The 15971-nt window shown below is 52.9% G+C and overlaps 2 protein-coding genes across 7 annotated transcripts in view; one reads left to right on the top strand and one right to left on the bottom strand.

Moving 5' to 3' along the window:
• Window positions 1–4230, bottom strand: part of CYSTM1 (cysteine rich transmembrane module containing 1) — a 79570-nt gene extending 75340 nt beyond the window's left edge. For 2 of the 6 annotated variants that reach the window (XM_015535587.2, XM_042985270.1), the window contains exons 1-2: window positions 4148–4230; window positions 1440–1582 (exon numbers count right to left, since the gene is read on the bottom strand). In XM_015535587.2, coding sequence (XP_015391073.2) covers window positions 1440–1582; window positions 4148–4215 — 211 coding nt within the window. In that variant the 5' untranslated portion in view covers window positions 4216–4230. Of the gene's footprint in view, window positions 1–1439; window positions 1667–2595; window positions 2903–3231; window positions 3317–4147 lie in introns of those variants that run through there. The other 4 variants (XM_042985281.1, XM_015535586.2, XM_042985277.1 and 1 more) reach the window with 4 other exon arrangements.
• A 2392-nt stretch (window positions 4231–6622) lies between these two features.
• On the top strand, window positions 6623–14666 carry LOC122230525. The gene is made up of 3 exons (XM_042956348.1): window positions 6623–6769; window positions 8946–9110; window positions 13779–14666. The coding sequence occupies exons 1-3, from the start codon at window positions 6623–6625 to the stop codon at window positions 14397–14399; spliced, it is 933 nt and encodes a 310-aa protein (XP_042812282.1). The 3' UTR covers window positions 14400–14666.
• The last annotated feature ends 1305 nt before the right edge of the window (window positions 14667–15971 follow it).

Below are 15971 nucleotides of genomic sequence, written 5' to 3'. Positions count from 1 at the left end.
GGACATTTGCAAATGGATGGGTAGCGGATGACACTTGGGAATTGTTGTCAACTTCCTTGTATGACATGCTCATCAGATGTCCTCCTTCCTAGGTAATAGATGTTGAGGATTTATTTTTATTTACTTATGTATTTATTTTGAGAGAAAGAGAGAGAGAGAGAAGGCACAAGTAAGAGGCAGAAAGGAAGAGAATCCCACAAAGGGCAGAGAGAGAGAGAGAGAGAGAGACAGAGAGAGAGAGAGAGGCGGTGCTCACCCAGGGCTCATGTTTTACCTGAAGAGGGTCTTGCCCTCACCCAAAGCGGGGCCTTGAACCCACCTGATGTAGGATGCAAACTCACCAACTGTGAGATCATGACCTGAGCTGAAGTCAGATGCTTAACAATTGAACCACCCAGGAGCCCTGTGTTGAAGTTCTAGAAGTACTTCCAAATGGTTCAGCAATATATATGCCTATGTATATACATCATTTTGAAATATAGCAAAAGGGAAACAATTATTGAATCTAGGTGGTGGGTTTATAGGTATTGACTAAATTATTCTTTTAACTTTATATTGGAAAAGTTTTGTTAAAAAAAGTTGAAAGAGGGGCGCATGGGTGGCTCATTCAGTTAAGCCTCTCTCTGACTCTTGATTTCAGCCCAGGTCATGGTCTCTCTCACGGTTCGTGAGTTGGAGCCCTGCATCATGCTCTGTGCTGACAGTGCAGAGCCTGCTTAAGATTCTCTCTCTCCCTCTCTCCCGGCCCCTCCCCTGCTCTCTCTCACTCTTTCTCTCAAAATATAAATAAAATTAGAAATTATAAAAAAGTTGAAAGACAGAAAACAAGGCATGAACTGCTGATAATGTACAATAGGGATAGATATCACAACGTCGTGGTAAGTAAAGGAGCCAGATTCAAATGACTACCTACTGAAGGATTCGATTTTGGAAAAGTCAAAACTATAAGGATAGCCATCAGATCAGTGGCTGCCAGTGCCTGGGGATGTGGGGGGAGGGGTCGGTCACTAAAGAGCAAGAGGGACATTCAGGACGCGATGAACATATTCTATACCTTGATTGTGATGGTGGTTACATGACTGTGTTTGTCAAAACTCACAGAACTTTACACTAAAAAAAGGCAAATTTTAATATGTGTAAATTATGCCAAAGGAAAAAAAAAAAAGAAGAGGGTATCATGTGAAAACCATTAAAAGACAAGCTACTTGAGGGCAAAGATCTTATCTGTCCTACGTTTGTTCACTGTGCTTATAACATACTTGACATCTAATAACAACCGAGTAAATATTAGCTAGTATGTGTAGTAATTTTTTTACCCTAATTAAGCCCCTGCGTCACAGGGACCCTGGGCTGTGCAGTGCCATGTGATACGGGCTGGGCACAGAGCACCTGCCTGACGGCTGCTCATTGAATGGGTGATTTGGCCTTGTCTTACTTACATGGGTTTGACGTTATCCCTGCTGCGCCCTCTGGAACAGGGAGGTCCTTCAGTGTCCCGTATTCTGGTGTTCTCTGGCTGGAGGGAGCTCTGTGGGCCATCTGAGAGACCAGCAACAGCTCCAGGAAGTGACAACTGGCTGCTCTAACAAAAGCGGAGGTAAAGGAATTTCCCTTTCTCTGGAGACTTGTAAATCAAAACCAAACTTCCTTCTCCACAGACTAGCTCCTTTTAAAAAGAAGGAAGAACTTATAAATTCCCTTTGCAAGCATAAAATGCTAAATAAACATGACACTTTGTTTTCCAACATAATAATAACTACCATTTAGTTTTCTCAGTGCCAGGTCCCTTTATGGATGCCGCGTTATTCTCACAGCAGCTCAATGTGGTGGCTGTTGTTAGGAGCCCATTGCACAGGTGAGATAGCTGAGGCTCAGAGAGGCCAAGGGACTTGCCCTTGGCCACAACCTGGGGTGCTCGGCCAGCTGACCCTGCACTTACTGCTCTACCATGTGGCCTGTCACAGAGTGCCCTCCCTCTTGAGCCACTAGCCCTACTCCCAGGGGACTGCTTTTATGTGGAGTCACTGTGGGCTCAGCAGCACCTTGTGGGCCATGGAAGTCTCTTCCTCTGGCACAGAATGGGATATTCCCCCCGCAGTGGGGGTGAGGGGTTGCATCTAGGTCAAACATGGAAGGCAAGGGGAAGAGTGAGGGTGAGGGAAGGGAAGGGCAGGGAAGAACATGCAGAAAACACCAGATGCTCTTTCTGGCTTAAACACACACACACACACACACACACACACACACACACAGAGGCATTAGGGAACACAGATTTTTATCACAGTTTGTTAGAAGGGAGAAGCAGGAGGGGGAGGAGAAGGCTGTAGAGTGAGAAAAGGTTTCTATCTAGACGTCAAATTTGGGTCCAAGGTCTGAGGATACTGACAGGAAAGATGGCAACGATGGTAACAGTAATCACTGACCCCGGGCCGGGTGCCGAATTAAACACCTGAGAATGATCTCAGGTAGCTTTTCTATTATTTCCATTCCCATTTTCAGATTAGAAAAGTGAGTCCCAGAGAGTACATACACTAAATGATAGACAGATTTGTCATATTAAGTCAGGAGGGACACACATGAAACAACAGTAGTTACCTGAGGAGGGTGCTGAGTGTGACAGAGGGAGAGAACTTTAGCTTTGTACTGCATTAAGATTTTTTACAATGGGAATGGTATCCATGGATGTGCACTTAAAAACAAAGGGGGGTGGGGTGGGTGGTTCTACAGACTGTGTCCAAGGATCCCATAATTAGTTTGGGTCAGGGTCTTTGAGAGGAGAGCCCTCAGTCCTTAACCAACCCGGCAGCACGCCTTTCAACGAGAGCGCGCACGGTTCTGGCTCCCCCACATTCCCCATGGGGCAGAGAGAGAGGAGGAAAGGACTTCTGAGAGGTGTTGGCTTTCCCTGGGCTTCCTGGGGGGACTGGATCGGTCACGCGTCTCGCCCTCGCGTTCCAGCCGCGGGGCCCGCCCACTGTCACGGAGTGGACTCCCGGCCAATCAGACCCGGGTGATGCCACGCCGGAGATGAGAGTGGCAGGAAATCAAGGTCAAGGCCCCGGACACAATGGGGCCATTGTCCATCTCCAGTCAGTTGACTCTCAAGCAGCAGTTCCCCATCCACCCTCGCTCCTTCTCCTCTTCCCCGCCCCTTGCCAGGAAGTCACCTAAACCCCCTGCCTCCTTTTCACAGCCGCCGCCCAAGGGAAGCCACAACAATCTGAATCCTACCCTGGACGGAGGAGCTTGGCCGCCCCTGCATGGTCTGTTATGTCCACCAGGTGGCGACAGAGCACCACACTTCCGAGGGCGGGGAGGGGAGGGAGGCCGGGCGGGGGGCCAGCCGCTCACTTACTGATGGGGTGTGGGGGACCCTGCCCTTCCCGCTTTATCAAAAAAGCTAAGTGAGGTCATACTTTCCTTCACCTTTTATTCTGAGGTCACCAAGGTCTGGAAACTCAAGGGCTCTTCCCTCAGCAAATGGCAAAATGGCCGTGGACTGCAGCCCTTTCCTTGATGGAGACGAAAGCTGAGGGAAACGTCTACTACGCAAATCACAGCAGGTGCAAATCACAGCAGGTGAAACTGACCACCGCTATGGCCTCGATTAATCAATTGGCTGATTGATTGATTATGTTACGGTATAAATGTTACCTCCGAAAGGCCTCCTCCCCTGTCTCAATGATGTCCTCCCATATTGTTCTGCCCCAAAACCAGCTGCAGTTTTCCTTCTTGGCCTGTATCACAGTTTGTAATTGGATACGTATTTTATTCTTTTCCACTAGAATATATGCTCGATGAGAGCAGAGTTTGGGTCTGTTTTTGTTCACCAGTGTATCCTTGGCACCTAGTACAGGATCTGGCATACAGCAGGTGTTCAATAAATATGAATGAGTGCCCTATTGAGCCCTGGGTGTGGGACAGGGCTTCACGTTCCAGTCAATTCTGCGTGTGTGAACGTACTTCACGTGTGAATGAATGGGCCCAATGAGTGGGTGGGACCCGCCCCTGACTACCAAATTAGAGAGGCATGCCCTGGAGGCATTTGGGGGTTAAGACTTCTGGCTTCACAATCCCACCTCCACCCCTCACATGCTGGGCAACTTTGCAAACATCACTTAACCTTTCTGAGTTTTAGTTTCCTCACCTGTAAAATGAAGATGAAAACGGCCCCTGTCTTCTGAGGTTGTTAGAGGGATTCTGAGAGATAATCATGGAAGGTGCTTGGCACAGGGCCTGGAACAGAGTAAGCACTGGGTGAATATTCAGTAATACTGTTATTGCTGCTGTTGCTGTTGTTGGGGAAGCAACCTTCACAGAGGCCAAAGCCCGAGTGCTCAAGGCAGGTGCCAGCCAAGGTGAAGGGTCTGAGGCTGAGAGGGCCGTTCCACTGGTACCTGTCCCTTGTAAGTTCTGGTTTGGTTTCTTCTGCGAACTGGCGCAGGAAGTTGAGGCTGATGGGGGCCCGTCCCTACCTCCGATGGCAGGTCTTATCCTCAGATCAGGGTCAGATCTGCTCTGCTGCAATCACCACTGGGGACACCCTCTTGCTACATCTCTGCCTCCCTGGGGCACTGTGGGTCCAGGCAGGCTCTGGCTTACTGTGCAGAAGTCAGGTGGGTCCAGGCCCTAGGGGCAGTGATGAGCAAAGTTATTTTGTCTCCGCCCTCAAAAAGCACTCAGTCCTGGAGGGGAGGGGAGATGGTGATTAAAGCAACACTTAGTACTGCAATAAGGGGACAGGACAAGGGCCTGGCCTGAGCCATTCCCTCAGGAAGTGACTGGTGGGTTAGGACCTGAAGGATGGGGATAAGGAGCTATCCAAGAAGACCCTTCCCTTAAAGCAACCCCTTCTGGGGACCGCTCCAATCACCCAGTGGAACATCAGGCCCACCCTGGGCCAAGCAAGTGGTTGGAAGGAGTAGATTAAAAACAAATGCACCCCAAGTACACAGGTTCCTCCTGAGAGCCCCTGCCCTTCCCTTGTGTCACCTGGAGACACGCCCACACCAGGTGAGGCCCCCAGCCCATCCCGGAGGAAGGAGGAAGAGCCTTTCAGGGAGGTGGGCAGGAAAGACCTTCCACAGGGTCCGAGAGGCCTCTGAAGTGGGACACCGGCAGCCTGCTCACCTGGCTCAGCATCCCTGGCTGCTACAGGGGGGTCTGCAGCCTCTCTGCAAAGTGGGCTGGGGCCGAGCCAGTGGTTCTGAGTGTCCCCACACACCAACCAGCCACCAGCACATCGGGGGAGCTGCGAGCTACCAGCTTTGGCAAATTACTCGACCTAAACCTCGGTCTCCTTGTTTATAACATAGGGGCAATAATAATAGCGCCAACCCTCATAAGGTGGTTTTGAGGATTTAGTAAGTAGACGAACTATCCTGGCACATAGTGGGCACTTAATAAACATTAGCATTACTGTGGTCCGGAGAGGTTAAGTAACTTGCTTAGAGTCTCAGGATTCAAACCCAGGTTCCTTGGACTCCAAAGCCTATGTTCCTGGGAGGTGAGGGAGGTGGTTTCAGGTGCCCCAGGCAATGTGGGGTAAGAGCAGGCAGGAGTGGGGAGGCAGGGAGAGAACCGCCCCCCCCCCCAGGGCAGGGGAGGGGGTGATCACCAGAGCCCTGGCATCCCTTCTTGCCAGCCTGAGCCACAAATCTCTGGTCAACTCTGCCCCCAGGAGTCTGTGGTGCCTGCTCCCTCACCCACTTGGACCTCTTGGGCTTGCCCCCCTCCCTTCTTTCTTTTTCCGGGCCAAGTGCAAGTAATCTCAACTAACAAAAGTGACCATGGCTACTCTGACGTGTGTGTGACGCCGACACTGGCCAGGCTGTGCCCCGTCAGTGTGCCAAGCTGAGCTCCGGCCCCGTCCCACGTGCCAGAGTGCACTGGCTCTGCCACCAACTCCCCTCTCCATGAAATACCCAAGCAGCCGTCACTTTTGAGACACGAATCAAGTGTGTTATAAGCACAATGAACAAGTCTAGGACAGATAAGATCTTTGCATTACGAGCGTTTGAAATAGCTACAGGGGTTGGGGGTGTTGAGGATGGAGGAGCTGTAGAACCTTCCGGAGCCCATCCTATTCCTTCCCCAGCTCTGGGAGGGTGGGCCAGGCCCTGGGGCAGAACTGGGCTTAAGATGAGCAGGAGATCAGGGGCGCCTTGATGGCTCAGTCTGTAAAGTGTCAGACTTCTGCTCCTGTCATGGTTCATGAGTTTGGGCCCTGTGTTGGGCTCTGTGCTGACAGCTCAGAGCCTAGAGCCTACTTCAGATTCTGCGTCTCCCTCTCTTTTTGCCCTCTTTCAAAAATAAATAAACATTAAAAAAAAAATGAGCAGAGGTCAGATGGGCTGCAGAGTGCTGAAGGTATTGCCCAGTAATGCCCTGGGGGTGAGCTGGCGTGGTAGGGCAGGAGCAATGTTGGTCCAGCTTCATCCACCCTCTACAGGCTCCGGAGTCAGTCAGACTGGGTTTGAGTCCTGACACTGTCACTTATAAACCACGAGGCTGTGGGAAGTCACTTAACTCCTCTGAGCCTCAGTTGCCTCGTCTGTAAATTGGGGTTAATTAAATGCTCATTAAATTAAATGCGAGGATTTAAAAAGACAACCAATGAAGAATGCGCAAGCATCGTGCAGACACCAGGCAAGCCCTCAGTACACAATCTTCTCTGCTGTGGCTGCTGGTACTGTCATTGATGACGGCTCTGAGACAAGGCCACACTGAGTTGCAGAGTTTGGCCAGCCTCCAGATGGGGGTCAGCCAGGTCAGCAAGGGGAGGTTCCCTCCCTGCGCAGTCGGCTGATGACACCAGGTCCTTAGGCCTGTTACAGAAAGCTCAGAGGTTCTGGAAAGGGGAGTCACCCACCCCAAGCTCACCCCCAGCATCCCACCCCTACTTACCTGGCCAACCTGTGAGGTGAGATGGGGACCCCTTCTCCTGAGGGAGCCTAATCTGTCTTCCTTCTCACTGATTCTCTGTATTTAACTTTTGCCAATGCCACAGACCAGTTCCGGGAGCCAGGGAGAGAGAGGGGAGAAGGTGTGAGCTGAGGGAGGGGTGAGGAGATAGAGGAGGTTCTCCAATGTATAAAGAGGGAAGGAAGGGGGCATCTCTGTCTTTTTAATCTCAGGCAGAAATTGGTGACATTAGGTAGTGTACTTAAGATACCTGTCCCTATACCCTGCCACCCTCCTAGGAAAAGTGCTGCCCTCAAAAGCATGACACTGTTGGGGTGCCTGGCTGGCCCAGTCAGTAGAGCATGTGACTCTTGATCTCAGGGTTGTGAGTTCAAGCCCCACGTTGAGTGTAGAGATTACCTAAAAAAAAATAAAGTCTTCTTTTTTTTTTTTTTAAAAGCATGATACTGTTAATTAAAGAATGGAAGCTTTCACAATGAAATAAAAATTATTAACTGAAAACAGAGTCTGCAGTCCAGTTGGCCAAACAACACCCCATTTCCAGGGCTGGGGGCTGTTGCTTCCATATCCTAGTGTCTGTCCTCCCTTCCAGTCTCCCCTGAGAGGAGGCCAGGGCTGGGCTGGTGGAAGGCAGCAGTGCTAGCTTGCGCTCAGGTTGAGGCTGAAATCTTGCCTTTGGGCCCTTTCTAGAAATATCAGCCCGAGCAGGGGCCTCCTGAGAACCTGATAGCTCCAAAGTCCTCTTCCTCAGGCAGGATTTTCCAGCTCCTCCTACATACAGGTGGGGCCTCTGACTCCATTTCCACCCCGCTCCCCTCCATCCCTACCCAGTTGCCCCAGAATCTGGAGAGGGAAAACTCGGGCCTCCAACCTTCTGAGGGTCTGGAGGAATCTCAGAGGACCTGGGAGCCCCCACTCCAGCCTGGCTGGGCAAGGAGCAGGCAAACTCCCGGGGGGAAATTGGCCTTGGCCTCAGTGCATAGAGCCTCTGGAACTTGCCGATCTGAGCTTTGATTAGGCTGGAATGTTCCCGGTCCGGTTCACAGTGATGTCCACGGGGAGACTGTGGGAGGGTGTCTGGCTGTTCCAGGTTCCTCAGGCTTGGAAACTCACAAGCCCTGCCTTTAGGGTCTGTGATTTCTGGCCTGACCACCCACAGCCCTCTCCTCTGGCCTCTTGCCCCACCTCCTCACCCCCATTTCTCAGCTGCCTCAAAAGGACTTAGGCTTCCTGGTCCCTGCTTATAATGCTCTACCTCTGGTAGAGGCATAATGCCTCTACCACTGGTTATCACTTTTGTCTCTCTAATTTAATTCCTACTTTTTCTTTAGGATCACCTCCCTCCCCCCCCCCCCCCCACAACCCCAGGAAGCTTGCTGACCTCTGCCTCTCCCAGGCTGGGTTGGCTGGCCTTCCACGTCACCTAGCACTCATGCTGCATCTCCAGAGTAGGTGCCTTGTAACGTATCTGTCCCCTCTCACTACTGCCACCTGTCTGAGGACAGGGCTGGTGCCATTGCTGGGCACACACAGGACTTGCGTGGGGGAAGGTGCTCCCCTGGACTCTGTGAGTGGTGATCAATCTCATTCATGGCTTTAGGAGTTCACAGTTTATCGTGGATGTGGGGGGTGGGAGCGGAAGTGACTCCTGTCTCTTCTCTAAGTCCTGCATTTGAGACCCCCTTTCTCTTTCCTTCAACCCCAGCCTTGTCATAACCTAGTAAGGGCTATGGAGGTGGTGCAGCAGAGAAGTTAACCACAAGGCCACATGCCAGTTGAAGGACCTTGAGCCGGGTTTCCTCTTCTGTAAAATGGGCAATTATGACACCTTCTTTGTGTCGCTTTAAGGACTGCATGTAATAATCCCCAGAAAGAGCCCCTTCCCTCCCCCTGGCTACTCCAGACAAGGGGTGACTCTCTTTCCCATAGGTCTGTGATGTCCTCTGGAGAGGGGAGGGAACCCTCTGGTTGCTGGTTGGGTATCCTATTTCCCCCTTGTCCCCACCCTATCCCCTCTGTAGGGCCACGCCTTCCCACAGTGCAGAAGCCAGGGCAGCTCTGGGACCCGTGGCAGTGGTGTCCAGGGGGAGCTCCTGGACACATGGGACCAACAAGTGGCTTCTGTGGCAGGCTCTCTGCCCACTTGTGTTTGGCTTAGGGCTTCAAAGGCACCTCTGATCTTATGGGTGAGTCCTCAATCTCATGGCTGCCTGCCTGCCAGGTGCCAAGGTTTGGGAAATCACTACCTAGGCCCAAGGTGGAGGGCAGAGTCAGCCTGGGCATCAGGGGAGCTCAGCCACCGGAAACATGGGCAAGCTGCCACCTTCCTGCCATGATATCTGGAGGCCTCACTGCCCACCATCAGGCCACTAGCCCCAAGACCAGAAAAACAATTTGTGTGGAGGCAGGATGAACTTGACCAAAGGTGGAGGCCAGCATGGCACCCACCCTCTATCCAGTGCTCCTCCCTCCACCAGCTCAGGGCCCTAGGGGATATATGTAGGAGGGATGGATGGTACAAACCCTGGAGACAGACAGGTGTCAGTTTTAATCCTAACTGGCTGTGTGTGACCTTGGGCTAGTGACTTCATTCCTCAGAGTCTCAGTCTCCTAGATTATAAAATGGGGATAATGACAGCACATCTCTCTTAAAAAGTTGTAAGGACTGAATAATAAAATTCACATAATTCATTGAGCTCAGAGTGCACATATCAAGTGAATCATAAATGGTGTATTACTATTATTATTTGTGTTTCCAGGATACTTTAATACTGTCCAGCCTAACAGAGTCAGAATTTCTTGAACATTTATAATACCTTACAAAGGAGCTCAGTGAACTGAACTGAGAGGAGAAAAGGGCCCACCAGGCTCTAAGGCAGGGTCAGCGCTCCTTCTCTGCCCCTACCCCTTGCCTGGAGGCCCTAGTGGTCGTGCCATTGTCCTTACCATGTTCAAAAGCTCAGGGAGGTCTTGTTCCATCTTCTGCATGTGGGAAACTCAGACAAGTGGGCAGCCCTGCCATTCAAGGGCCAAGAGCCCTGGCCTGGAGGCCATGGGGGACGCCAGCTGCTCAAGAGTGGGGTGCGACGCATGCCTGGCCAGAAAAGTGATAACAATGGTCACACCTTTGCTCAGCGCCATGCTCCTGGCTTTGCAATGAGAATTCTCAATTTTTCTCTCCACAAAGGTGACTCATGGGCAGTGACACCAGCAGCAGAAGCGGCCCCTTTCCCTGTGCTTGGGGTCTCAAGGGCACCAAAATTCAGCTGCTTTGTAGCAGAGAGGAAGCTGAGAGACCCAGTTCCCTTACGGCCTGAGCCACGGAGTAAAGCAGGTCCATGTAGCTTTCCCCTAGATCCCAGGCTTTGGCCTCACAAAGGGGAGCCACCCAGGGGGTTACACCTGCACCCTCCCACACATACACATCAGGATCATCCACATCTGTAAAGATGCAGATTCCATCTTTACATTCCACAGTGGCCCCACATCCTGAAGCAAAATGCAGAGGACATGGCTGCCTGAGGATCCAGGCCACCTCATCTACTGAAGGCTGCTGCTGGTTAACCTGTGGCAGTGGCACTGGCACCTGCGTTCAGCTGAGGGACGCTGTCATTCCCAGGCAGGCCACCCTGCAGTGCTCTCCTGATGACACCAAGGAGGCATGAGAGAGAGGCTATCCCCAAGGACGGACATCAGTTGGTGGCCCTGGCCACACTGTTGCTTCTTGAGCTGAGGCCGGAGTCGAGCTCCCACAGTGAGCAGCGCTCCCCCGCCCCCCAGCCTCCAGCCATGGGTGGTATCGGACTCCCTGCTGCCATGCGGAAGGAGCAGAGGGATCCTCAGCTTTCCCTGAGCCAGTCTGAAGGTGGGACGGGCCATGGAGGGGCTGCCTCTTGCCTCTGTGCCACGGTACTGGTGTTCCCAAGGGAGGCCCCCTGGGTGTCTGGGCAATGCGGTCCTTACCTGGAAGCAGGGTGGCCTGTCCCACCCAGCTGCAAGCCAGGATGCCAAGTGGAAGAGGAGCCAAAGCCAGGTGGGTCCAGGTGTCTGGAATGGCTGTTTTGTTGGATGAGTTCCAGGCCAGGGGCTTTGCTGCCCCTCTCCTGAGGTATGGAGTGTGGGGACTTATCATGGCCAGCCCTTGTATAATGAGGTGGCCAGAGAGCCGGTGGAGTGGCAGGGAGTGTGAATATGAATGTGCCCAACTTCACTGCTCCTCTCCTAGGGGTTCTTTTTTTAAATGCCACAGTCCAGCTTTTCCGATGGAGCTCAGGAGGCGGGGCCATAGTGGCCCCACATCCTGAGGCTCCACCCCTCTATGGCCCCGCCTCCTGAGCTCCACCCCTCTACTGGCCTGGAAACTTGAGTCAGTGGCCATGTGGGACACTGCAGCCTCCTGGCACCACTTAACAGGCACCAAGGAAAGGTGCCTGGCATCCTCAGAGACAGAGCCATGTGGAGGCCCTGGCAGATTTTTTGGGTGTGGAGGTGGGGGACAGGGTCTAGGAAGGAGCATTCTGGAGGAGCATGTTTCAGGAGGAAGGTAAGCACCATACCAGATTCCAGTCTGCTCCCTCCTTCTGCCCCTCCCACTCGGACTCTCTCCCTACCCTGTTTACACATGCTTAAAGGATCCTGTGATTCTCTTTATCATGGCATATAATTCTTTCCCCTAAGTCTGTCTCCCCTATGGACCATGAGTCTATGAGGTGGTACTATGAAGATGGCTGGAGTTAGCTTTTCTTCTTCCCTGTCTCCCTAGTACTTGCCACAGGGCCTGGCACATAGTTGGTGCTTAATACACATTTGGTAAATGAATGAATTAAAGAATAAATTCCTCCATTAGACACCACGAGCTCTCTGAGGGCATGGACCACTTCTTGTGTATTTTTATATCCCTGCCCCGGGCATGGTGCCTGGCACAAAGTAGGTACCCGCTAAATCGTGTGGGATGGAAAATTCACCGGGAGTGAAAGTGAGGCAAGAGGAGCCTTTGCAGGTGTGTTAGTGAGACTCATACCTTTTTTTTTTATTAAAAAAATTTTTTTAATATTTGTTTATTTTGGAGAGAGAGAGACAGAGTGTGAGTGGGGGAGGGACAGAGAGAGAGGGAGACACAGAATCCGGAGCAGGCTCCAGGCTCTGAGCTGTCAGCATAGAGCTTGACTTGCAAGCCGTGAGATCATGACCTGAGTGGAAGTCAGTGGCTTAACTGACTGAGCCACCCAAGCTCCCCGAGACTCATATCTTTATCCCTTGTCATCTGTGAGGCAGGGAGAACAAGGCTCTCTCTAGGTAGCTCTCCTGGTTACAAAGGGCTCCCCAGCAGGGCTGAGAAGGGGAGGGTAGTGCTGACTCTAGAAGCACATAGGAGGAGAGCCTTGGGTGGGCTGAACTAGGGGTGATCTTCCAGGCAGGTTGTTGCATTCGGGTAAGTGGGGAAGCCCTAAGGGAGCCACATGTGAATAGCACTCACTTCTGGGAAAGCTCCAAGAAGAGCTTGGGTAGCAGCACAGTCGGTATCTGGGCCAGGACCAGAGGTTGTGGCCATGCAGACTGTTCACCTGATACTACTCCAGAGCCTCCTGAGGTTGGGGACTTGGAGCCAGGGCTCCCACAAGTGCCACTCTTCAGACGTGAGGGTCTCATGGTCATATGAGGCTCTGGACTTCAGGCCATTCCTTGCCTTCACAGAGCCAGGAAGTCTCAGACACACATGGGGAACTGGACAGAGGAGCCACGGGTGGGATCCTGTGCCAGACTTGCGGCAGACGCCCTGCATTGTCAGCAGAGCATGAGCACTGTGTCCTGGGAGGCAAGGCTTCCTCAGGGCCACAGAATCACTCAGGCTTTCTGATTTCTGAGCCCACCTTCCAAGTCCAGATAAACTGAGGAGGAGGATGTGAGTCTCCTGGGACCCAAATCCTGGATACTAAACAGATTTTGGAGTTTGCACCTCAACCCCACATCTCAGAGCTTAAAAGCAACTTAGGTCATTTAGTGATCACCCCTCCTAGCTTACAAACCGGTGTGCTCACTTGGGAACCTCTCCCCAAAGGTTTGTCTGAGCATCTATCTGACCATCATGAATTAGAATAAGGACTGACACATGTCCGCCCTGGCAGTCATACTGTGGAAACCTGTGCTAAATGGTAGGATTTGAAACTAGAGCTTATGAGCAGATTGAGACCTCATTTAACACTTATTCCTTACTTTGAGGGTTGCAAAAACCCCCAAATCTAACCAAACCCAACCAAAATGTGGGTGACTATCAGGCAACTAGAGAGAGTGCTGTTTCAAAGACTCCTTTTGAAATGAACCATAAACTTGACTTTCTTTTATTCAATGACAGAAATATTTACCCAGAACGGATGCAGGCTAGTGAGTGGACACAGAAAGGATTACACACGCGCGCGCGCGCGCTCACACACACACACACACACACACACACAGACAACTATCAAGTTGGGCAGGGACATTTTTGATAAAGGCTGACTTGGGTCCCAAAGAATGATGCACTCTTTTTCTATGCAAACAGCTTATCATCCAGGGATGCCTGGCTGGTTCAGTCGGGGGAGAGAGTGACTCTTGATCTCTCAAGATCAAGAGTGAGTTTGAGCCCCATTATGGGTGTAGAGATTACTTAAAAGTAAAACCTTTAGGGAAAAAAAAGATGAAAGATCCCCAGAAATGCCAAGGCCAGGGGTGGGGGCTAGGGAGGTATCCTTCCTGAGCCGCCCAGGTCTTAGGCTGCAGGCCACAGATTTAAAATACGGTCCTCACCACTAGCTGACCCAGAGCAGAGTCGACGTGTGCAAATGTAAACCCACTTTTTTGGTTTTGTTTTCCTAAAGCCAAACACGGCCGCTTCGATAGGAGACGGACCGCAGCCGGCGTGGCGTGTATCTCGGAGGCCGGCTGAGGTCCGAGTCGGTAGAGGCCCGCTCCAACAGGTGCAGGCGCAGAGCGTGCGCGCCGGCGGGTCTCAAGCACCCGGCCGACCGGAGCCCCCGCGCCGCCCCGAGCGCAGCAGAGACCAGCCCGCGCACCGCCCGCGGCCGATTCGGAGGAGTGGGGAGAAGGCGGGGAACCGAGCTACGTCCTCCCTCGCCCCATCCTTAAAAGCCAGCGTCCTCCATTTGCTGCGCCCAGGGTGCGGCCTACTCAGTCACCGGCCCCGCAATCGGGGCAGCCGTGAGAGCAGAGCCTGGGCTGCCAAGAGGCCGGCGGAGGGGCGGGAAAGGAACGCGGGGAGTCGGCCGGGAAAAGCCCCACGCGCGCTGAGCCGGGTGCGCTGGCGGCCCCGCCACCTGTGCGGCGCCCGGCAGCTGCGCCCAGCCCAGCCCTGGGGCACCTGGAGAAACCGGAGCCGGCCTGAGGGCGGGGCTACAGTTAGCGGCCCGGCCGGGCTGCGACAGCAGCGGGAGCAAGAGGCGGTCCTGGCGGGCGCGTCTTCCCCGGCCGGGCCTCTCTGAGCGTAGCGCCCGCGCCCCGGGCGTCCCAAGGGTGGCCGGGCACCTTATTCGCCCCCTGGCGGCGCCGGGGACTTGCGGGGCGGCGCCGCCGCCACCGCCGCGGAATGAGCTGTCCACAGCAGCACTGGGCGCCGCCCGAGGTCCCGTAAGAATCAATCCGTCCCGGGACTGCAAACCCGGAGGCAGGCCGCCCTTGGAGGGATGGAGGAACGATGGAACGCGGCATCTATGAGGTTTGGGACTTCCCCTGGAACCAAGTCCTCCATATCCCGCGTGGGCTTCTCCACTAGCATGATGACGGACACCCAGGGACCTCATCCCGTACTGGTCCTCCCTCCCCTCACCCAATCTCTCTGGAAATAAAAGCCACCCTCCCATTCTCATCCATTCTGGGAAAGGTCCCCGTATCTCCCCTCTTTTCTGCAGTGATCTGACAAAGGTAACCTTGGCAGACCTAGCCACACTCGGACCTGCCACACCCAGACCTTAGGGCAGGCGGAGAGCTCTGAGGCAGGGCTAGGAGGTTATCAGAAGATCAGCATTCAACCTGGTGCCCACTGGGAGCCTAGCACTGCCCTTAGGTTTTGTAGGAGATAAAAGTCCTCTTGCCCTCTAGGTACTTCCAATCTCAGAGGACAAACACACTCAGGAGACTATTGGCACAGAAGTGGCCCGGCAGCAGGAGCTCCAGGGGGAGAGCATGGTGAGAGCCGGCTGGAGTATGAACACTGGAGCCATTAAAATTTTCCCAGTGGACAGTTATTTGGAAGGAGAGGGAAGGTGGTAGAGAGGATAGATATTCCTGGTCCAATCTGGAGTGGAGGGCTGGTGGTAGGAGAGTTAGGGTGGTCAATCCTAGAGGCCCTGGTAAAGGCTGGCTTCTGCAGTGGGAAAGACAGAGGGAGAAGGAAGAGCTGGAAACTGGAAACCCCTCTGGGGAGCAGCAGCAGAGTCTTGCTCTGATATGCTGTCTAAGGAAGGATGCCCCTTGCACGGTTCTGAGGGGCATGTGTGCTGGTGGGAAAGCAAGGTGGTTGGGTCATACACTACCAAAAAAAAAAAAAAAAAAAGAAAAAAAGAAAAGCTTGGGTTAGATGTAGAGGTTTTTGCCAGGAAGGAGGAAACCCAGGTTATGGAAGAGAGAGAGAACAGATGCTGGCGGCAAGGTCCTAAGGGGAAAAGATTAAAAAGAGTGAGGGGAAGGGGCCAGTGAAGCAGCTCTGCGAGAAGCGCCAGGCTGCCTCCTGGGGAAGAGGAAGCCCAAGGGCAGTAGGCTGTGTGAGGGACCAGCAGGGGGCGCAGGGGCCTCAGAACCTCAAACCTACTAGAGCTGCCTATAATTGATAATCTGGCTGTGGTGTTTCTTCCCCCTTGCCCATTCCCTTCTCCTTATCGAATTTATCTTAGGTAATTGGAAAGACCTTTTTGTGGCAAACCCAGAATGAAACCAGAATGAAACAGGAGGCCTGATTCAGCCCTCCTGCCCAAATTTGTCCAAGTCTTACGGCTGCTGGGATCTTGCCTCATTTTTGACTTAGAAAGCCATCTATCTGGGAGCTGGAGACAGACAGA

This window comes from Panthera tigris, chromosome A1, assembly GCF_018350195.1.
Source record: "Panthera tigris isolate Pti1 chromosome A1, P.tigris_Pti1_mat1.1, whole genome shotgun sequence".
Taxonomy (NCBI): Eukaryota; Metazoa; Chordata; class Mammalia; order Carnivora; family Felidae; genus Panthera; species Panthera tigris.
This window is presented reverse-complemented; position numbering and strand designations above follow the sequence as displayed.

Coding starts and splice junctions, on each gene's coding strand:
- LOC122230525 (XM_042956348.1), top strand. CDS start 6,623: ATGCGCAAGCATCGTGCAGACACCAGGCAAGCCCTCAGTACACAATCT. Junction 6,770..8,945: donor TCCAGATGGGGGTCAGCCAG/GTCAGCAAGGGG, acceptor TCCCCTCTGTAG/GGCCACGCCTTCCCACAGTG. Junction 9,111..13,778: donor AGGCACCTCTGATCTTATGG/GTGAGTCCTCAA, acceptor GTTTTCCTAAAG/CCAAACACGGCCGCTTCGAT.